The 23,220-nt window shown below is 36.2% G+C and overlaps 1 protein-coding gene across 2 annotated transcripts in view; it reads right to left on the reverse strand.

Annotated features, from left to right (window-relative positions):
* The window catches only part of PREX2 (phosphatidylinositol-3,4,5-trisphosphate dependent Rac exchange factor 2), a 180,909-nt gene that overhangs the window by 50,637 nt on the left and 107,052 nt on the right, over positions 1 to 23,220 (reverse strand). For both annotated transcript variants that reach the window (XM_055705100.1, XM_055705099.1), the window contains 8 exons: positions 22,939 to 23,146; positions 17,124 to 17,303; positions 14,217 to 14,311; positions 12,203 to 12,285; positions 11,775 to 11,865; positions 10,200 to 10,328; positions 4,158 to 4,199; positions 1,275 to 1,492 (listed from right to left, as the gene is read on the reverse strand). In XM_055705100.1, the coding sequence (XP_055561075.1) occupies positions 1,275 to 1,492; positions 4,158 to 4,199; positions 10,200 to 10,328; positions 11,775 to 11,865; positions 12,203 to 12,285; positions 14,217 to 14,311; positions 17,124 to 17,303; positions 22,939 to 23,146 (1,046 nt within the window). The remainder of the gene's footprint in view (positions 1 to 1,274; positions 1,493 to 4,157; positions 4,200 to 10,199; positions 10,329 to 11,774; positions 11,866 to 12,202; positions 12,286 to 14,216; positions 14,312 to 17,123; positions 17,304 to 22,938; positions 23,147 to 23,220) is intronic.

Below are 23,220 nucleotides of genomic sequence, written 5' to 3' on the forward strand. Positions count from 1 at the left end.
TTGTGAGAATATGACAACCAAATACATGGAAAAACACCGACAGGCACCTAATGAACTTCAAGGACTCCAGCACCAGGACATGTTGGTGCTGCATGGTGCTAAAAAGCATGCAAGACTCAAGACACAAGCCTGAGCTCCCCTGACCATGCTTTCTTCACATACTCCTCATGCAGATATAGAGTCCTGTTTCTCCCAGGCACCGACTTTACCCTTTTTTAAGCCACACACCTTGTCCTGACATGCCCTGTCCCACGCAAACCCATGCAGGTACCTCAGCTACCTATGAGGTAGTTGCTCACAATAGCTCAAGTAAATGCTCTCCAACAATACCATAGACTAACACTATGATTGTGATTTAGAAATACCTTTACTTTTATTGATCTCTTCTGCTTCTAAAGTTTATCAGGTTAGCTTGCCAGCAATTTGCTGGCGAGATAGACAAGGCAAGGAAATAAGATCTTTGATAAAGAAGACCTTTGATACGAGGAACATCATCTGTTATTTGCATGGACTTTTATATAGTCGGATGTACCAAATCAGTTATTTTCAGTGAGCCATTCCAGAGGTTGAGAAGACTGCCACAATTCAGACCATGCAGACTGCGTCACAGTTCTTCAGGTTAGCAAGAACTAGTCTAGTTCTAATTCTAGTGAGAAGCAGCTTAAATAGCTGAAGGAGCACTTTGGATAACTGGTGATTAGGGGACTGCAAAGCCATGTCCCTTCTAATTGTTTAAGCCACGGCTCTTTGCCATGCCTTGTGAAGAAAAAGCAGATTTCCAGCTACCCTGACAGGCTATGAGGATTTGCCCTGACAGGAGCAAAACAGACTAGCTTGTCTAGTCCTTCAGCTACTACAGACTTATTGCTTTGGTAGGGGGTGGGAGTGGTGTATCATACAGTTATCCAGACTAGCTATTTTATTTATCTTGCATTACTGCATATTGCAAACTGAAGTTCTGATTATCACTTAATGCTACATTGACTCCCAGGGAACAGCTACAAGAGCAGTGGGGAGTCAGGGGTAAAACTATCTGCTGACTCAAAACAAACATAATACTGTCTTTGTGGAAAACATATTTCCCATATCACAAACAAACATTTCCCATATCTGTAATTATCTAAACAGTGAATTTTCCAAATAGCAGCTAATTAAGTAACAACCTAAGCCCAAAGGACACCAAAAATAATTTTTAACTGAGACACTTCAACAGCACCCCTGGTTCAGGGAACAAACACAGGCTGTAACCAAGCATGCCACATGAGAAGTCTTACCAGGTTAGGTGAGAGCAGGGACTGGAAATGAAGGAGAAGACCTGCACTGGCTATCTGTTCCAACCACCTTCTGCTGGCCTCCACTGTCTCCATTTCATACTCTTTGTTGTTGTCAAACATCTGATTTAAGGCCACCATTAGTTGCTCTGAAAAGGCACAGACTGTGGCCACTAGGCTCTGACAGAAGACCATGTCGCGCCTCAGTTGTATCTCACTATCTGTGGATGGGTAAAATCCAAAAGAGGAAAAGAAAAAATGGAGCAGGAGATTAATTAGCAGCAAAGGAACCAAACCAGAATTTTCCTTTTTGTCTAAAAACCAAGTCATTTTAATTTAAAGTAAATTACAAGTTTACAGCCTTATGTCACTCCCAGTAAATAGCACTCCATAACCAAACCTGCCACTTACCACATAAAAAGATTATTTTATAATTCTAAAATTATATAGAAATGTATTTTAAAATCTGGAATTTAAAGTAGATCTTCATAAACAATGTATGTTTATCTTGTTGATTTTAATATCCATGCCATCAATTCTATGTACTTTCGATGTTACAAGGTGATGGATGTGAGTCAGATCTCTGCTGCAATGTGAGAACCAGCTGGGCACAAAAACATTCCCTTTCCACAGGAAAGCAAGGAGGGTCAGAAGCTCTTAGTATCACTGCATCATCTGGTCAACTCCACAGCTACCAGCCGGGTAGGGCAGATGAAGACTGACTGCTGTAAAGCGCAGGCAGGGAGTATAGGAGTGTTACTATCAGAACACAATCTAACCAAATACAATATATATATGAATATGTAATCTATAAAATAAGCACAGATCAGCACCACATATCCAGTAAGCAGCAGAGATTTCTGGCATCAGGAGAGTCCAGGACAGGTCCCTATGTAGAAGTCTATGGAACTATTAGCAGATGATTTAAATTAGGGACTAGCTAACCTACCAATTTATTCTAGATGGCACAGACATTAGATTAGCTAAAGGTCAAGAGAGTTAGAAAGGGAAACATGTTCTCAATAAAGCACAAAATTGTGGTAATAAATATTCAGTGTTTTCTCCTTCTCTTTTCTGAAGGTCTTCAAGTATTTTTATCACTATGAGCTTTTAGGCAAACATCAATCACAAATGGTACAGGTAGACTTAATCTTTCTCAGAACAAGAGGAGAAGATAGGTGATACCGAAGTCTTTCCAAAGCCTAAAATCTTTGTCCTCGCTTTCAGATTCCTTTGCCTTTAAGAGGCTTAGCTCCTTTTCCACTTTCTCTGTGAAGCTGGCAAAATTTTAGATGACTGGATAAGTCTGCAGAAATAATTCTGTATTCACAAAATTAATACTGGCCATAAAAATATGCTTTTCTTGGACTCCAAGTATTTCTCAAAGTAACTCCATTCTGCCTGTTTCCCTTCTGAGTTCTTCAGTCTTTTCCTTGACTGTTGATAATACTGACCACTCTTTTACTATCATTTTGATTCCATTTGCCAGCCTCTTAGAACTTCAGGTATATTTTCTATAAACAGTCTAATTACTAGTGCTTTTGCACTATGACTCATTGTTTTTTTTTAATTATTATTAAAATTAACCTCTCTCTCTCTCTGATCTCTCAAGTTAGGCAGAATCCAGTACAGACAGAATTTTCATCTTTAAAAACTCCATCCATCTCCAGCTTAAAAAAATCCCACTGGCTTCTCCATGGTCAGAAACTTTCCAATGTCACAGCAGCACTCAGGGATTTGAGCCCAACACACATTCTCTCTCCTCTCTTTGCTCAATTTTATCTCTGTTTGCCTAACAGCAGCTGACTTTCAGTGCCTTCCTCAGTATCGCCTGCTTCTCAAGCAGCCCCCTTGTGTCTCCAACAACTCATTTCCAAATCTCATTTAATACTACTTGAACATCTGATACTGCATCCAAGAGCACTTTGGGCTTTTTTTACAAAAAGATTGTTATAAAAAAATAAACTATAGAATTTATGAACTTATGAAACCATGTAAATAGGGAAAACTGCTTTAAAGAAATAAAGTTTGGGGTATTTTCTCAGGTCACTTCTTATTTTAAAACACCTGAGGAATTACTAAATGCTTTTGTAATATTTGGAGCAAATCTGTCAACAAAGAAATGTTATATTTTCCTTTACAAAACTGCTGTTCTGTGTCATAACAAAACCATGAAACAATAATGCATTCATATAGTGTTGCAAGATGGTTAAAATAATCAGCTTTTACAGTTAAAGGTGACAGCTTAACTTGAGCACTTACACACCTACAAACTATAGAGAATCTTCTGCCATTCTTCCAAGTATTATTTTCTAAATACTGATTTATGGATATTTTCCAGACACAATGCCTATTTTATGTATTTGAAATTGTATGCTGTATGGGGTGATGGCAGAATAATAGATAAAATAATCAGACCCCTTCCAAAAAGGAGGTACTTACAAAAAGATATTCTGTAAAAAAACGATAAAAGGAAATGTATGCACTAGAATAGTAAGGTAAGTCTGGAAATAGATGGGAACAAAGAGAAAATAAAAAAGATAGCAAAAAGTCCAAAAGAAAAAAGACAACAGAAGTACTGTGCACAAATTCAGTGATTTAGAAGTTACTTCATTTGCCTAGATCCAAAGTAAATGACCAGAGAAGGCATTTTGCGTTTAAAAAAAAAAAAATAGAATGTGCAATGTTTGTTAGAAATGTCTTTGGAATTGCTGTGGTCTTCAGGAATCCTCATCGTAAACACAGCGGTAACGTTGTTGATTATCAGGTTATCATAACCGAGATTTTTCTCCTTTCTCTAAACACAGTATTCTGTCCAAAAGCAAAAAAAAAATATCTCAAACCATCTACATTCACATCCCCCACCCCCAAAAGAAGCAAAATTACCTGTATACTCAAGAAGTGCCAAGAGTATTCGTGCCTTCACCTCTTAAAGAAAAAAGAAAATATATTGAGGTCACGGTTCAAAATGTTTTCACCAACAAATAATGCATCTATGGTTTCTCATTTTATACCAGCTTAACTCCACTTTCTTGTGTAGGCAACCCTGATTTATGCCTACAAAACAGTAATGAGTCTCAATTTCACTTAATTTTACAAATGACTTAATAAAATTGATAATAATCAAAAGCACCAACACTGAGAAAAACACATGAAGAGGCAGATGCTTTCTCAGAGTACATGCGTAGCAGCTGGCCAGTGCAAGTCCAAATATGAAGAATTCCAGTCTTAAAACTAAAAAAGACCAGTTTTCATTGATTACTAGGCTACCCCAATTCTTTCTTTTTTCTTCTTCCTCTCTCGTTCCATACTTCAAAATTTAAAACTATCTTCATTTTAATGTACACCAAAGCATCCAGGAAAAATACAAAAGCATTTCATTTTATTCTCAGCCTTCAGGATTTTATTTTACTTCAAGCATTTCTTTTCACTTAACAGTCTGTGAAGTAAAAAAGTACAGATTAAAAAAAAGTATTAATTTACACTACCAAAAACTTGGGGTTTTATCTCTTTACACTTTTTTTCTGCCCTCCCCCCCCCCCCCCTTTTTTTTTGAGGGGGGGAACTACTCAAAATTTGCAGGCTTAAGGAAGTGATTCTTCCTCTTTACCACATAGCAGAACACAAATAAAAATGTTAACCACCACTGCAAGGAAAAGCCAAATTAAAAAAGTTCCCCTAACCTTAGAGCATGCCAAACTTCCAGCACATCAGCTGTCCTACAGTAACTGCCTTTTGCATCTTTCCAGACTTTTTACACAATTTTCTGTGCAGTCCTATTCCAAGCCCTGCTGAGTGGACCAGCAGAACTGCTATGGGGTATATGGACAATATGACAATTTGGGAACATGTTGGCCCCTACTTAAACTAACCTAATATGTTTGAAATTTGAATATAACTCAGAAGACAGAACTGACATTGGAGCTGACTGTACCAACAGCACCATCTGGATTCTGCGTGTACTTGCACACATCCATGAAAAGCCACAATCTTCCCCAAAGGTGACTATGCTGAAAAAAGAAAACCTTTCAAGTCTGTTCTTCATTCAAGCTGTACAAACATTGCAAAAAGAACTGGCAGTGCCTACGCTTCTGAAATGCATGCCCACGAAACCTCAAATACAAGCATTAAAATACTCAAAATTACCGGTTATTCTTGAAAATTGCCTGGTGGTAGGTCTTTGCCTTAGCCTTCTGTCTTTTGAAAAAAACTTACAGAGATTAGTAACTTGGCATCTTGGAGTCTGAACATAGCATAGTAACTAAAAATACAATATAGGGAAATACAGCATTTACCTGAAGAATTTAGATACACTGAGGCTATTACTTGCAGCTTTTTTTATATTAGTTTGTTGTATCTCTGAATTCAAAAGCATTTGACATATCTATAAACAATGATTTCCTGATTCTGAGAAAATTACAGGACATTGCAACTCTCCTTTATCATTGCTTTAAGTCTTCTCCGTTTCAAAACATACCCATAGGCAAAAGAGTATTTTTAGTTTATTTATGTAAGTAGAGATTTATCTGGGGTTAGAAGTGAACCCTGGATGTCAACCATTTGGTTTTCAAAAAATTCCAAATGCTACAGAAGTTTTCACCCCTTCTTGCTACATGGCATATGGCAAGGAATAACTACCTAGCAGTTTCTCTTTAGACTAAATAATTTGTAATGCAAGATGCCTTTAACTTCTTTTATTCTTAAACATTCTTTTGTACTTTTCTTTAAAATCATGTTATTCTAATATTCTGATCTTTGCCAGTAAATGCTAGATTTTAGTTTTATTTTGTTTCTTACATCTGAAAATATTTTTTAAATAAGACTGAGATTTGCACTGCATGTTTTATGATTTAAATTGAAATACTTTTTTTTATACCTTTAATGACTGAAAGGCTCCTAATTTAAATTAAAATAGATGTGAACTTTCTCAATTCCATAGTATTTCCTGTTTAAACTTTAAATTTTTGTCCAAGCAAAACAGCTGCACTTCCTTATGCAGTTATGCAACTAGCTGAATAGAAAACTGACTTGCTCTAAAACATCTCTTCTTTTGACCAAAAATCTTACATTTTCTTCCTTTGGGAAAAAACAGCTACAGAAATTTCTCCTTCTCTTTGTTCTCTTTAAACTTTCTGTTGTTATGCTGGCCAGTTTTGATTTTACTTTTCCTTCCATCCCTCTTGTGATTTTCCTGGTTCCTACACAAGTCACCCCTCAGATTTTCCTCTTGTGATTTCTGATTCTCACGTTACATCTCTCACATACATCCACAACCCTGTACCTACATTATTCTTTCTCTGTTCAGTGACTGTTGAATTCCTGCCCTGACTACTGCTCTCTCCTGCTCCAAAATCAAGCACTCCTTTAAAGATCTGCCTGTGCCAACAACTTATTTTCATCTTTATCAGTTTAACAATTTAGTAGGCCCAGTCGCTCCAAGAAATAACTTTCATCTTTTCTTTAGTTACTTAGCTCCAGATAAATCCTCCTAGGATTGGTATACTGTTTCAGAGAACTCTTCAATTCTATCAACTTGATTAGCCTTCTAAGGCTGCCTTTTACAGAAAGAAAAGTTTTCTATAGTTACAGTAATGATATAGTAGGACAAATGAAATGAGACAAAGCAATCTCCACATATGCTTTAAATTTACTGTCAAGAAAAGTTTGGTTGTTTTTTTCTGGTTTGTTTTTTTTCTAATCTGTGCAAACCTTCATAGATTTATTAAAAAAAATTCTTCTCCCAATTCCAATACTAATAAAAAGAAAACTGACAGACTAGAATGATCATCCTCAAGGCATTCTGAGTTTAATAATTTCTTCATACTTAAAGTAAATTACAAGAATCCTAAGATCTAGGGCTTAAAGTTTCTCATTTTTGTGGGGCTCCCATGCCTCTTTCTGCTTTAGAGCACTAATCAGTCTAATGCAACACGTTTTACAACACAACAGAACAATGAGTAAAAAATTACAATAGACTTTGATATTTTTATGAAAATAAAAATGAGTCAGTTTTCAATAAGGAATGCACTTACTGAAAGCATTCATCCTTACTTTAGGATTCATCAATAATGGTTAAGTATGTCTATAACAATTGGAGGTTTTAATTACAACAGATTTTTTTTCCCCACAGTGAACAAAATTGTATCTGTGCTCTCCTTTGACTACTTCCTCTAGCATCTGCTAGAAGAGACAAATATATCTGTTTTCCTCAATTATGAAAATACTGCCTTTTGCTTATAAACAAACATGAAGATTCTTCTAAAATCCCAAGACTTAGTTGGGCTTATGACGACAAGTTGAACAAAGCAGTCAAATTAGGGGACCTTTTTTTTTTTTTCTTCTTTTTTCTGAATCAGGCAAATAAGAGGGAAAACAGGGTGATAAATCTCTGTACCATGTGTTAGATTTTCAGCCCAAAATAGCTCAGGGCAGTACTTGCGGTTCTTCTAGGTATCCAGACCATTTGTGAACGCAATGCATGATGGTAGGATTGGAAAGGAGAAAACAAGAAATGTCAATATGAAGGGGAAAATTAGCTGCTAAAGCATTTTTAACCCTGCTTTGTGCTCATCTGATCTCAGTTAGGTCCAGCCGCTGGTTGTCTCTCAAGTCTTAATTTACACAGGCCTAAGCCTGTCTGAATCACAGCAGTCTCCCAAATCTGCCTGAGGAGCACATTTCTGCCCTGAATCTTTTCAACACTAAATGACATACACCTGTCCAGACACGCCTTGGAAACTAAGGCTAGAGAAGCAATTATTCAGTTCCATTCTCCTGTTTCTCTTTCATGCTATTCATGCCAGAGAAGCCACAGGATCATAGGCTTTCAGGTATCCATTACACCACAGGCAAATCATAATTATGATGAAGTGGATCATGATTCTCCAGACTCCTTCCCAGGAACAAGTACTAGTGATACCAGTTTGGAGGTGGTGGAACAAGAATCAAATTAATGAAAAAAAACCAAACCTACAAGGGAATAGAAAGATGTAAAGACTTATGGTGAATAAACAGCCTAAGAAGATAGTTTTACATGTAAACCCATGTATTTGGTTAAGAAGATCACACAGAAGCCAGTTGGAAATCTCTGACAAAAGCTGAGATGCCATGGATGGAAAGGGAAAGCCAAGAATATTTAAAATTAGCAGAAAACTTCTGAGACACTGTGATGACAGAAGGTAAGATGGAGTGTGTGCTCTCCTTGAACAGGACAGTAATAATGTCTTTTACTATTTAGCGCTCTGAACCATATAACATTCACAATCATGATAGTTGCAATAGTTACTATTATTTCTTCACAGAGAAAATTTTAATCCTAATTTCTAAGACACTAGAAAATGCCAACAGTTTTATTGTTCCATAACATCAAGATTCCTTCTGATAAATATCACCATTCCATTACAGTAGTACTGCAAAAAGAAAAGTTTTGTATTATAGAGGCAGCGAGTAATTTTGGCCTTGCTTAACTGTCCCATAGAAATTTGTGTAGATTTAAAACCAAATTTATCTGAACAACCTCAGCTCAGTACTGAGGGTATATGACCAACGCTGAAATGGGTTAAGTCTATTAATTCTACTTATGGGCAAACAAGTTACACGAAAATGGTCTGTTAGGCTTAGCTTCAGAAGGGAGGCAATGAAAGGTGTTAAACACACATTTAGATTCCTACTGAACTGTGAAAGAAACCATGATTAATACTTGAATATAATTTGGTTTAGGATGAAGACAAATCTATAGAAAAAAGAATCCAAAACTTTTCACTCAGTGATAGCCAACATTAAAACTAAAAGAAGCAATTTTAGTACTGAAGATTCAATCCACTGTGATGTCCTCAAAAAACAGGAGGTATTTTTGAGGCTGTTTTTATAATTTTCTAACCCACAGCCTGAAAATATGATTGCATCCGAAATGAGAAATACCAAAAGTCAGAGGAGGAGGAGTTTGTTTGGTTTGGCTCGTTGGCTTTTGGAGGTTTATCTTAATAAAACTTATCAGAAAGCTCTTCCCCGGTGATCTGAGATTTAGCAGTTTTTTTATGGGACACCATGGAAATTAGCCAACAAAACAAAAGGAGCTAAGCATACACACAAATCATTTAGACCTAGAGCTGACAAGTTTTTGTTCCCATGTAGACTCTTAGTGCAAGTAGGTTTATGAAAATAATTTTGCTCATTATTTCTGTTTCTCTATCAAACAGCACAGGAAATAAAGTAGAAGCTCCAGGCAAGATTTTTCTGGAGAGGAAATCCCAGTTACTTTCTTATGGAGTCAGGGGAGAATGCAGAACACCTCAGGTCACATAGTCACTTGGTGGTGAAGAGGAGCAGAGTACTAGGTAACTTGTAGACAGTGGTGGGAGGGAGGTGGAGGAGGAAGACTGATAGGATCAGTTGTGATGGAGTAAGTGAAAACCAGTGGAACAGGTTTGGCTTCATGACAAATGAGGGAGCATGAATTTAGATGGATAATGATTCCAGATCAATACCAGGTAAGAACAAAATATAGGACAAAAGTTGTACAGAGTCTTCATCCTTCCATTTAAGACAGTAGAAAAATGGGAGTTTAATTTCAAGGAAAGCCTCATTCTGGTGTATGAGTCCCAAGAATTTCTGTGACAAATCAGTCAAGCCAACTGGACTTCAGCAGCAACTGAAATAACATAGAGCGTGCAACATTATGTTTCATTTGTTTTCACTTGTCAGAAGATACAATTTTCTCTTCAGTATCTGAAGCCAATAGGGTGAACATGAGACAGTTGAGATACACAGAACATAAAAACGTCCTGAAATTCAGTAATTTCTCATAGAATACACTGTGTTCAGCAAACCTTGCCTAGTAGCAACACAAGGCAGTTGTATATCTCCCCATCCCTTCCCCAGGCTCTCTATCATTAACAAAGTGTTTATGGGCATGTTGTTCTCACTAACCTTCAACAAATTTTCTGATATTCTGGGCAAGACTCCGGACACTACTGGGGAGGTTCCAAGGGTCTTGCTTAATGTGGAGTCGTAGCCTCTTTGGACAGTTAAGCTTCGGTTCCATTTCCTGCTGAAACTCTAAGCAAGGACAAAAATAACATTTTTCTGCTTAAATCTCCTTAGAAAGCCACAGTAAGACATTATCAATTCCTAAATGTTTTCACAGCTCAAGAAGCTGTTGACTTATTTAACTCTAAGTTAAAGCTAGGGTGACAGGTCAAAGAGTTATCTAAGCTCTCTACTTAGTCAAAGGAGAGAGCAATCAGCATTCCCAAACATGACTGTTTCTGAACCAGGTACATAAGTAGAAGGTACCTGTCTCCATGGAGTAAGTGGGACCCTGGAACTTCTAAGGGAAAAATTAATTCAATCGGAAAATTAAACTTAAAACAAAATTACTTATTACTTAACCTAGTCTATCTTTCAAACCACTGAAATGCTCCTTGTATGGTTCATGAAGATGGTGCAGATCAATAATAAAATACCTGTCGTGTTCATATCTTGTGTCTAACTGAACATTTATAATACCACTGAAAGGACAACATTTTGTTATGCAAGCCTACTAGGTACTCTATCTAAAACACTGAGAAACATAAGAGAGCAGAACTGATCTAGGTTCATCCCCATTACTTTGGTCCCAAAATAGGAAACAAAGAAGGAAGAAGAAAAACAGGAGGTTATGTGGTCTTCCATGCAAATTAAATGAGGGGGAAGTACTTTACGTTTTGTAAAAATCAGATAATTGGGCTAGAGTAATCATCCTCTGTTGACTTCAGTGGGATTTTGGTGATTAATAAAAGCCAAAGATCCACCCTCTGGCCATCTAAAATTAGTTTTCATTGCCAAAAGACATATGCAGGTTTGATTATGATTTTATTGGTCCTATTATAAATATCAATACAATATTCAGTCTCCCATTGAGCTTTTTTTTCTTTTTTCTTTAATCTCAGTTCACTGAAAGAAGTCTTTTTCATTCTTTATCATAATCTTATGGCTACCACCAGTACCCATTTATACACTTAGACTTAAGCAACTACGTGACTGTTAGCAGAGTATCTGAAATTACATACAGCATTTTTTTTAAATGATCAATAATACTTATACAAGTATATATTTGGCATAAATATTACTAAGACTATAAATCTACATGTGCAAATTATTTATAAATCAACTTCACAAATATCTAAAAAACATAATAAAAATCCAGTGTTAGTAACAAAAAAGATCAGAAACTGCTTCAGTAGCTCAGACAAAAACATAATAAAAACACCTGCAATGTACAAAACCTGTATCTTGCTTCAAGTACCTCAGAAATTCTATAATCAGTTCATTCTACAATTTAAAGTGTAAGAAGCTAGTTTTCAACTAAGAATAAATTCTACTTTACGAGAATTCCAACAATTAGCTCTTGCAGAATACACCAAGATTAAGCAACATCAGTTCTTTAGCACGCAGCTTGAATAGTAGTCATATCCGTGTACGCTTCAAGCTGTCTTTTGTTTCTCAGACAGAATTACACGTTACCTTGAAGGCCTCGACCTGGTGTAAAATATTTTGTCTGTTCAAAGGCCCTCATCACAGCTGGTCCTTTCAGAAGATTGACAATGGAATCGACCTGTTGGGATCAAGGTTCTGTGAGAAAGATGTTTTTTACAGTAACGATTAGAATTTCTTTCTTTAAGAAATATGGACTACAGAGAAGTAGTTTTGGATTCTTTCTTACCTAATGGCTCTAGTTAAAGTAACAAACTAGGGAATGTTAGACTAAATATAAGGACCTGTTTAATTCACAGTTTTTAACTATTTACAGAGAACTGAAGGAGAATGAGTAAATACATACCATCCCAGTAAACAGCGGAAAGCAAAAGTAAAAAGAAAAGGGAGTATTTGCTGACGATAACTTAGCTCAAACACAGACATTAGTATCAAAGCCAAGAAAAAGAATCTCATACTTGACCAAAAAGATGTTCCAAACAGCTATGGAGCTTGTCCTGTTTATCATGGGAGATTCGAACACTTATGGGAAGCTCATCACCTGAAAAATATTTTAAAATAAAAAACTTTAGAAGTTTCAGTACATTTTCCAAAATCTTTGTAGCTTAAACTACTTGGCACACAGACCAGTGCTAGGCTTTCAGGATTATATGTCCCTATATATTTTGCATTTAGTAGTTACTCAGTAACACAGAAATAGCTCTTACAGAACGGACCACATTCAAAACCTACTGGCTATGGTCCTGGACAACCTGCTCTAGATTAACCGGCTTGAGCAGGGGATTGGGCTAGATGATATCAAGAGGTCCCTTCAAACCTCAACTATTCTGTGACCAGAACATCCAATCCTTCTATGCTGGAGAACATCCTAAACACCAGACTAAATAGTTAAGTAATGTGAACATAATATAGCAGACCATGAAGCCACTGAAATGCATTCACAATATAATTTTTACAGTGACTTTACAGGTAATTCACAATATTAATATTCTTAATAATTAAATTGTTCTGAGATTTTAGTAATTCAACAAATTCTGTATTTGATATGAAGCTTTTAGTAGTACATACCACATCATTTCCTAAGAGAGCACAAAGGAGGACTCTTGTAGGTCACTGCCCTCAGTCACTAACTCTCTCAGGCAATGGGTGATGCAACCTGAACTCTTTGAAAAGCTGTGAAATATTGAGCTTAAAACTGATTTTCCTCCTTGCTGTTGCAGTGACAGGTAAGTAGCCACTTGATAATTTATAATCCAAATTTATTCATGGTCAATCTGGACTCATTTTTCTCATGTCAGTGAAACACTTAAATAGCACCTTTCTGTCCTTGATTCTTTTTTATCTCATTTAGATGTCCTTACAGCCAGTAGTTATAACCCTTTACAGGGTTTTAATTGCAACAGATGGAGCACAGTGCCAAAGAGCCCTGATCTGGAGTTAACCAGGTTAGCTTTGGAACTAGAAGAAAATTAAGTTGTCAGGAGAGTGGGAGTTTCACTAAGCAGCAGTATTTATCAACTCAAACACTGTATCTGCACTTGGCTAGCACAGACATATTCTTTTAGGCATCTCAGCTGGTACTTCAGCTTGATGATGCATGAGCATATATCAGCTCATCTATATCTTAAGTTGAAGATAGAGACCCTGGGTCTCCTCTTTTATTAACAGTTCATTATGTCCTTCATCCTTTCCTCTGTATCTGCTCAGTTCTGTAAGTATGTATTATTTCTGGAAAGCAGTCATCTAGTTATTCACAAGGTATCTCTGTTATCTTGCGTAACGTCATTAATATTTTCCTGTCTCGACTGAAAATACCTCTCCTGGTACAATTAGCAACAAAAATTGCCCTTTCGATGGCCAAGTCTCCCTGGTGGCTCATATTCAACTAATTACGCCCAGTTCTTTCTTTTGCTAAGTCATTCCCAAATTATAAACTCCCAGCTTAGAGCAAGTATTTTTTATTAGTCCCTCAGTATATGACCTTGTACTCCATGCAGTTAAATCCCATCTCACTCCTATTAGCAGCTGCATTTATTTAGATTCAATTTGTCATAGCATAAACAAGAATGTGCTTCTATGTGGTCTCACATTCCTTCCTACAAACATACACAGCCGTATCCTGCCATCCGGGTGCTGACACAGGCTGGGAGAGCACTCCACACTCACCTAAAATGCTCCTTACTCTGTGCAACATAACACACTGTCAAGGTTAAGGCATGAAAGTGGTTAAAAGCAGTGACCCTAAGAGCTCTAACTAATTCTGTCTATTCACAGAGATGCTGGAATGTTGGCTTACTTTCACAGGACTCTTCAGCGCAGCACTAACTAGGCAGAAGCAAAATGACACACTTCTTTTACCAAGGAGGATGCAATTTTTAAAACAGAAACAACAAAACTGCCAGGCAAATGAAAAGAATAAAACTGAATAAAAGGAAAAGATGACAGATTCACAGCTGACTTTTATAAACATACCTGAATCCATTTCATCACTGTGAAAATAAGAACTGCACTGACTGCTACAAATGCTGGTGAATGAGGCAATGGAATTCCTATTGCTGTTGCAATCGCTTGAAAAAAAACAACCACAAAACAAAAAAAGAATTAATGTCCCTTAACACAGGCTCTGTATCAACATTATGGAAATTCTTTCCCTTTCCCCCTTTTAAATTTAATGATGAGATGGTCTGTACAATTCTTCATCAACAATAAATATCCCTATAACTTAGGTTATCATTTAATTTGCAATCCAGGTAGGACTTGGAAGACCTAATTCCGAAAACAGATGATTCAGTTGTCTCCCTTCACCTTGCATGTGAACAAATACTTGTGGAATGATAATACACACTTTTGATGCAAACCCACCAATTTTTCTTACACAAGTGACAGTTTTTGAAACTGTAGCCTCAAATGTTTTAGTGACTCCACATTTAAATTCTGTATTCTTAGTTCATAGCTAATACAAACGACAAAATAATCTAGTTTACGACTTGCAAACTAGAATCCATAATGTGTTTAGAAGAGATTTGATCCATTTGAGTAGCACCAAAACTCAAATTACAACTATTTATGATCTCATCTCTTCCAACTGTTTGTATTATTAAACATGTATAGACACTTAGATCTGTGACTTCAGTTAAAACTTTTATGTATACAAAATGTGACCCACATTGGTCTATTAAGATCTGGGGATTTAAATGTGGGGTTTTTTCTGCTCCTTTATCTCAAAAATAAATTGTTCTGTACAGAAAATAGATGGAGAACATACCTACTTCTGAAGCATAAACACAGTAAAACATAGCCTTTTGTACTAAAAATCCTATGAAAATAAATTGGAACTCAAAGTCTTCAGAGTTATTTAGCCACATTATCATTTAGTTTCAATGCAGGAAATACTTAAGTAACCACCCAGCAGAGAGAATCTTAAAAACCTAAGTGGATAAGATAATGTAGCAGTCTACCTAAAGGATATATATATATATACACACACACACATATATATAATGATCTCATTTTGGTTTTATTAATTGGGTGTATCCACTCACCAGGATAGGACTTATCTATATTTTACATATAATGCTGCAGTTATACACATACCCATGTGCTCCTTACTTATTTTCTTTATTTTTATAAATACAGTAGTGATGTTTCACTAGTTTTGGCATACTGACTTACATTTCCTGGCTAAGGTATACGTTTTGGACCTGTAACCAACCAGGTAAGTGAATGGGGAAAACTTTAAAATGAAGGAATAGTATATGATTGTAATTATATCAATTAAGTAGATGAAAAGACATCAGTAACAACATGTTCCTAACAGAGGGTGAACAGTCCCAAGGAGTATTAAGAACTTCTGGCTGGATATTACAAAATGTTTTCTAACTAGCTTTATTCACTTATTAAAGTCTCCAAAGGGAATATAAAGGTTATTTAAAACCGGACTCTGTAAAGCATGAGAAAATAAAACACAGGAAAATGAGAAATAGATTAGATGTATCAGCTATATCATTCTGCATTTTATTGTGTTGTGTTGTATTTTAAGGTTTAGAATGAGACCCTACATCACAAAATGAGAGCATTCTAATGGCTGAAATTAGTCCACTAGTTCCAGTAATAACCAGTGGCATTATGGGATCTGGAGATTTTAAGTACTGCCTAATGTAATTATTTAAGCAAAGAAACAAAGAATTCCAATCTCACTCTAATGATTGTTCCAAGCTCACAGATTTTATGATTATTCTGCATATGAAACCCTAGATTTTACTATTCTTAAACAGCCAGAATGGACTATAAATGACTGGAACCAGAATAAAGAAAATGTTTCAAATTAAGTGGTACCCATGTCCTAAGTAACACCTTCTTTCTCCACAGATAAATCTTGTGCCAACTGGGGAACTCTGCAACTGGAGCAAGCACAAGCCACTGGAGCAGCTCCTGCACAGCCAATTTGACACATCATGGACATGCAGAAATTATAAATGCACTTCAGCTGGACCAGCACTTTGCTTGTGTGCTCCCCATGGCTAGAACAAAATGGACTTAATCTGTGCAAATTATCTCTACATTTACTTCTGTACAAATTTATACATATATTTCCATTGCTACTCTGACAAAGAGTTCCTATCTACCATGCTGCAATAATCAAATATTAGTGTATGCAAGAGATCTCAGCAACACAGGGTTCTGTAGAAAAAATTATGACCCTACTGAGATTCTACTTTCTGGGCATAATAATGAACCATGATAATGAACAAATAATGAACCCTTATTTTACTTGCAGCTAAAATTCTAATTTAGATTTTCTATCATGTAGTTAACCAATTCTCTTTAAGCAATAGAAGATCATCTTTATAAGACCTATGCTTGCTGTAATTACTCCTTTTTAAAATTCTTTGCATTTTCATTCACAGTAAGCATAATGCATTATGAATTCTAGAGATGAGATGATGTTAATTTTTAGAGTGGAAGAAGGTGAAGAATATATGTTGAGAAACAGATACTTCTTTTCTTTAGATCAGCAAGAGTGGTGGCTCTGGCATCTTGCTTTCCAAGGCAGATATTTGGTTTGTTGTTGGGGAACATAATAAAAGAAAATATTTCTGGGTTGTTTTTTTTTTTTTATAAAACAGGTAATCTAAAGTAAAGCTTCACATGTCTGGCTGTGATATCCTACAAAGGACAGGGATACCAAGATCTAATAACTAATATCTATACTAATAAAAGAGTTTAATTTACACATCTTGTAACACATCTTGATGCTAGTTATTACTCTGCTAGAAATGTCGGAATCATTATATTCTGATACGACTCATAGTCTCACTTGACAGCCTATGAACCCACAGGTTTGATTCAGTCGACAAATAAAAAGTTATTAGTAGTTACCTGTAAGAATCCCTATTGCTGATGGTATCATGACCAGAATCTTCTTGCTCATCACCTGTCACACTGAAACAGACTTTCTTCCCATTCCTTTCCCCCTTTTCGTTATCACTGTCTGCTGGTATTAAAGGTTCAGGTGTTTTACGTTCTGATTTGGGAGAATATGTTATTGAAGAAAGAAGGCTGGGGGGGGGGGGGGGGGGAAGAGAAGAAAAATTCATGTTTTTCACAAGCGAGCTAACAACATGCTAACATTTCTCATCAACATCCTCCAACTATTATTCTGTAATATGTGAAGGGAAATCTTAACTTGGGCCATATCTATTTGAAACAAGAGAAGAAAGTAACACATTCTGCTGTTAAAAAGTGTAACCATGAAACCCATTAGCATTACTAAATGCTCAATCTTGCACAAAGGCAATGATTCTGGCTAGGGAAGAGATACAGAACATTCTTGAACACTTGAGGTCAAATTTTATATAAACATAACTGATTTTAAACATGAGCCATGTACTTTCAGCACAAATCAAGAAAACAAACCAAAGAAACTATATATCTGTGAAAAGCATGTATTTTCTCAATTACTACTGTACCAGACATCTCAGCCTGCATCACAACCTATTTCACTAAGGCATTTTAATACTCTGTATTAACATATCTGTGTATTCCCTGACATTCAAAGTGTCTAAGCCAGGATCACTAGTAAAACTGATGATTAATCTACAAGCTTTTGTGATGAGCACAAAAGCAACATCCAGTCAAGAGGAGAGAACAGCGCAGACTTCTACATTTAGAACATGCACAAATACTGGAAGTAAAAGATTCATATTCTTGGGTGATTAACTCATATTGAGATGTTCTAATTTACTTTCAAGATCAGAACACCTATAATGGCCAATTGTTCTTTAATTCCTATTACTCAAACACTCCATTAGAATGATGTTTTCAAACTAGTATTTGGATTTGAAAGGCAGCATTTTTCTTGCAAAAATGACCTTCTAACGGCCTGAAATCAGAAGACACTGAATTAAGCTTTTTTTTCCTGTAAAACTTAGACAGAGTAGCAGGATTTTTTGTAGGAGCTGTCAGAATGGTCAACTAGCAAACTTTCTATCAAATACATGGCATGATTCAAACATACATTAGATCTTTTTGTTACACATAATTCTTACTTCTGAAGCGAAGCTACAGGAGATACGTATCTTGTGAACAAAATCGCTGCCCTAATTTTTATTAAAGGCTAGCATTCAGAATTCCTTCCTTTTATTTCTCACCACACATATTAGCATTAGCAACACAAGGAGGGGAATTCTGATTTTAAGGGTTTTAACACTTCAGCTTAATTTTGTGGGGGTCTGCCAGCTGAAGCAACTCATACTTAGCTTTTTCAGCTACAGTTACATCACTACTGAGCTACCAAATTTCTCTACTCTTTTGACAAAAATACTCTACCAGAAAACAACCGAAGGTGTTCTTGAAGTTTCTGGACTGAGAGCAGTGACTTTTTGCATACAAAACACAGATAAAGTGTTCAACACCATGTTCAACCATAAAGTTTTTAAGTATACACAAATAATTTCTGGACTCTCAGGAATGGAAAAAGTTTTTTATATATAAATAAAACCATATACTTTGGAAATACATATACAGAAACCATATACTTTGGAAATACGGTAGGTAGATTATCCCTATAATACTGTCTGTTGACTGTATAGCAATGAATACATACCTCAGATGGTATATCAAGCCTGGTCTCATTGAAATCAGACCCAACAGATGCTAACATAGGGTTTGGCATTAACTTGAGGGAGACAAGGATGGTAAGTAAAGCTTTTTAGCAAATCCTTTCATCATTTCTGCATAGCTTTCTCTGGCTAAGAGCTAACAAAAGATAGATATTTATCCTACATAAAGAAAAAGGATCTGAATTGTAACTACGATATACAAAAGGTATAATTTTACTGGACTTTAAACTCACTCATCCACTAGACAGACAACTTTTGGGCTTAACATGATGCCTTAACACTTCATACCAGCGTGAAATCACAACTCAGTTCTTCCCTATCACTTAAGTCACTGTATTTCACAGCACTGTTCAGTTTTGCTCTACCCACTAGGGCATACATGTTCTTGAATATATCCCAAGAAATGCAGACCTTAGAGAATCAGTTCTTCATAATTGTAAAACTCACTTTCTGAGTACAAAAATACAACAGAAGTTCAAAAAGGAATTAAACAAATTAATAGCAGATCATTCTAACAGTGCTCTTAAAACAAAAGGTCCATTCCAGAAAGACCTTGTAGCACTGCCTGCTGGAAGATGAGATGAGATAAGGACAAGGATTAATCTATACTTTTGTTTTTCCCTGTGTTCCTGTTACCATCCACTTCTAGAAAAACCAAAAGCAGCCTTTGGGCAGATCTATTCTGGTAACTTCTTGTGGATTTTGTTGTTGCAAGAAAATAATCAAGAGTAAGAAACAATCATAATGAACTGCAATTTCACCTCCTGAAAATATCTTCCCCTGAGTAATTATCTGTCAAGACACAGACTATTATATCCTCTTCTTTTGTGTGCCTGTTTAGTCACTGCTGCCAAGATCTCAGTAAAAGACTGATTAAGGTAGCTGGAGCTTTTCCTAAGGGAGCTTTTCACTTCTGCTCAGCAGGCAGGCTCTTTTTCTAAGGAAAAATTTTCTGCTGAACTACCATGAATGAAAGCTGGAACTCTGGATAACAGAGTTCTGGAGCTAGTAGTTCCTGAGGTCACTGAAGTGCTCTTTGAAACCCAGTTCAGGGAGTCTAAAACACACAAACCTAAACACGGATGCAAAAAAACCCACCAATGATCATGCTTAAAGAGACTTTTTTTTTTAAGTGGTCTTTTTCTTCTTAAATGCAGCAAATGCACATTTTCCTTGGAGATGGGTCTACCCAAAACAGTATTATCTTAGGTGTCTGTGTCTCATAGGAGAAATATGTGAGCAAGTAGTAACTAACTGCTAGAAATTCTCTGTAACTATGCAGAAAATTTCCATGAAACAGAGAAATTTAAATCTTGACCAAAAAAATTCACACATGTGGAATTAATCCTATATGCAACCCAAATCAACAGATTCCTAAAAATATGTTAGAAACAAATAAAACCTGCTAGGGTGAGTCAAAACATTCAAAATTGATAGCCACAGGCAGTAACAAAAAAACCCGCAACCTCTGAGCTGCTTTGTCTTTTCTGCACCCCACAGAGGCTCAGAAAGTGTTCAAGTCTCTTGTATACTCCCAACAGACATGTTTCCAAAACATAGGTGGGATAGACAGACTGCATGTGAAAGAGGCACCACATGGAACACAACTGGGAGGACTTATTTCTATATAATAACTAGCATCAATGGTGGGCATCTAGCAATGGTACTAAAGAAGTACTGGCGTACTATTAAACTATTTGAATGAGTCGTCAGTGGAACTTTAAGAGGCTACGAAAAGGGGATATATACCTTTTTGTGTGTGTATCTCTCTTTCCCTCTCCATCAGGACTGCATTTCTTATACAATGCAATCTCATCAATGAGCCATGACAAAAGTTATTATGAAGTTAATGTAGGAGTACACAACCTTCTCTTAGACATTCCCTTCCCATAATCCACAAGCTCTCACAGACCTGCTCTTCAGGTGAAGCACTTTTTTTCAGTTCATTTTCATTCACTAACAGACAGGAGAGGCTGGGCAGGTAACACTGCCCCATGATTCTGGGAGTTGAGAGAGAGACCATTACTGACCTCAACACAGAGCAGAAACACCTAGTAACATGGAGAGCAAAAGTTTTTCAACAGTACTGTTATAAAGGGTACCAAAGGTCCGTTATTCTATTATTCAATATCTTATAAATTTAGAATTGTGATGGCATGTTCATATTTTCTGTCCTGAGAAAATCGTAATAATGAGGATTGCTTATAATTATAAGCAATTCAGTAAAGACATCAATTTTATTGTTGCTATGTTGTAACAGAAAACAGAAGTTCTACAGTCTTCATAAAGTTCAAGGATAGGTATGTTCAAGCATTTCCTCTAGCTGCCGAAGTACAAATATTTGTAATTAACACACGGCTGTTTGATTATCTTATCTTACTACTCTATCTTTTGTTTCTTAGTAATTCTAACTTTTCTCTCAATAATTAATTAGTAGTTGTAACTATGTTCTATTGTGATACACCACATACTGCTGAACTGCTCACACCCAGACAGTCCCAGCTTCCCTCTTCCCTGTTCAGCAACATTATGTAGGTCCCTCGGCTATCCTGTTTCCTGTATAGAACTGCTTTCCTCCACAGCAATAATGCACTGGCAGTCCACTCAAAGTCTGTGAGGAATAAAGTATGAAAAGTCTCAGTCTTACAAATAGCAAAAGGTAAAATTTGCTATATAAATCTGTGCACCTTATACAGAATCTGCTACAAGGTCAGTGTACAGGAAATTTATGACAGAAAAGAAAGTAAACCCTTATGTTTACTGTCACAACTGTGTGACTCTCAAAATTAACATATGTATGTATCTGTACACACAGCATATACATGTGTATGCGTGTATTTATTTACACATGTGTATGAAAGAAAGGTTCTGAAGTTCCTGTGCTTTTGCATCATGGGCTCAAGAGAATGGATAGGAAAGGTGTGGTAGACTGGGAACTGGAACTTCCCGAATTATTGATTCATCTTTCACATGTAATTTTCTGACTTCCTTAAAGGAAGAGTGACAACACAGGCTTTACAGTCAGTTATTTTTAAGTGCACCCAAGCACTGAAATTATCTTAAATTTAATTAACTGACTTCATATTCAGCATGATAATTAGCAGAACTACATAAAGGCACAGAAAACAATGTTTTCCGTAAAAAATCTGAGACCACTTACTCTCATTCCTATCGCAGTATGTAATACATTACAATTACTTACTACTGTGTAACTATTACATCATGTTACCACTAGAAAAGTACAAAAATTTCCCACTCTGAAGTAACTATGAAAGGATAAATGATTGTACAGTCTTCAAAATACCAGGAGAAGCAATGATATACCACTTTATCAAAGTGGAGATAATGAAAAATAGTCTTTTAAACCCCCAAAATTGTGTTATTTGTATTTTCAAAATTAGTAACTTCTGACATTTGCACTACATATGGAATTTTCCAAAACTGAAAGACCTATCACCCTTCTTCATCCTCATCCTGAGACAGTAAATAGCCCAGCAGTCTTACCTCACAAATGGAAAAGCAAGTTTTAAATCCTTGTCATGAATGAGGACAAACTGTGGTGAGACTCTGGGTCTCTACATTCAAGTCAAGTATCCTCATCATTCAAAAGTGGCCCTCCCTAGATCCATAGTTCTTCGTTATGGCCAATTTGTTTCTGAAAAATGTCTAACAAACTAATAATCTTCCTATGGGTGAAAAATGCTTTACCTAAAAGTTTATCTTTGGGACTATTCTCTTCAGTACCTGAAGAGTTCAAAAAAAGCTGTTTCTGTACCTCTGCCCTTTGTTCCCATTCCTAGTGAAATTACAGATGTCGTGTGGGTCTCATATTTCTCTCATTTTAAAACAATTAGCATTTCCACGTTTTAGACAAAAGCTACAAACTAAAGTGGGAAAAAATCAGGGACACTGGGAAAAGCAACAAAATATAATATTACCTACACGTAAATTCTTTACCTTCAATTATAGCTGAAGTCAACATTGGTCTCACACTACGCAAAAAGGACACCCAGGTTTACCAGTATCTTCAATGAAAAAATTAAAGGCAGGTCCAGATGGTAACATTTACTTACTCGTCTATTTGACAGACACATGTTTCCACCTCTTTCAGTGCAGCTTGTAATTTGAACAGCAACTTTTGATAGACATCTTGTGTTTCTAAATCTTCTTCTTTTAAGAGGTACCTCAGACCATGGCCCTCTTGCTGGCCAAGAGACTGTCCTGAAGGAGCAGCCATAGTAGTAATGGTATGTTGGACATAAATCATGGGATTCAGTTTACCTGGGAATAATCCAAAGAGGTTACAACATTAACTTTTTTTCAACATACTTTTTGAAATTAGTAGAAAACCTAAC

This window comes from Falco cherrug, chromosome 3, assembly GCF_023634085.1.
Source record: "Falco cherrug isolate bFalChe1 chromosome 3, bFalChe1.pri, whole genome shotgun sequence".
In the NCBI taxonomy this organism is placed as follows: domain Eukaryota; kingdom Metazoa; phylum Chordata; class Aves; order Falconiformes; family Falconidae; genus Falco; species Falco cherrug.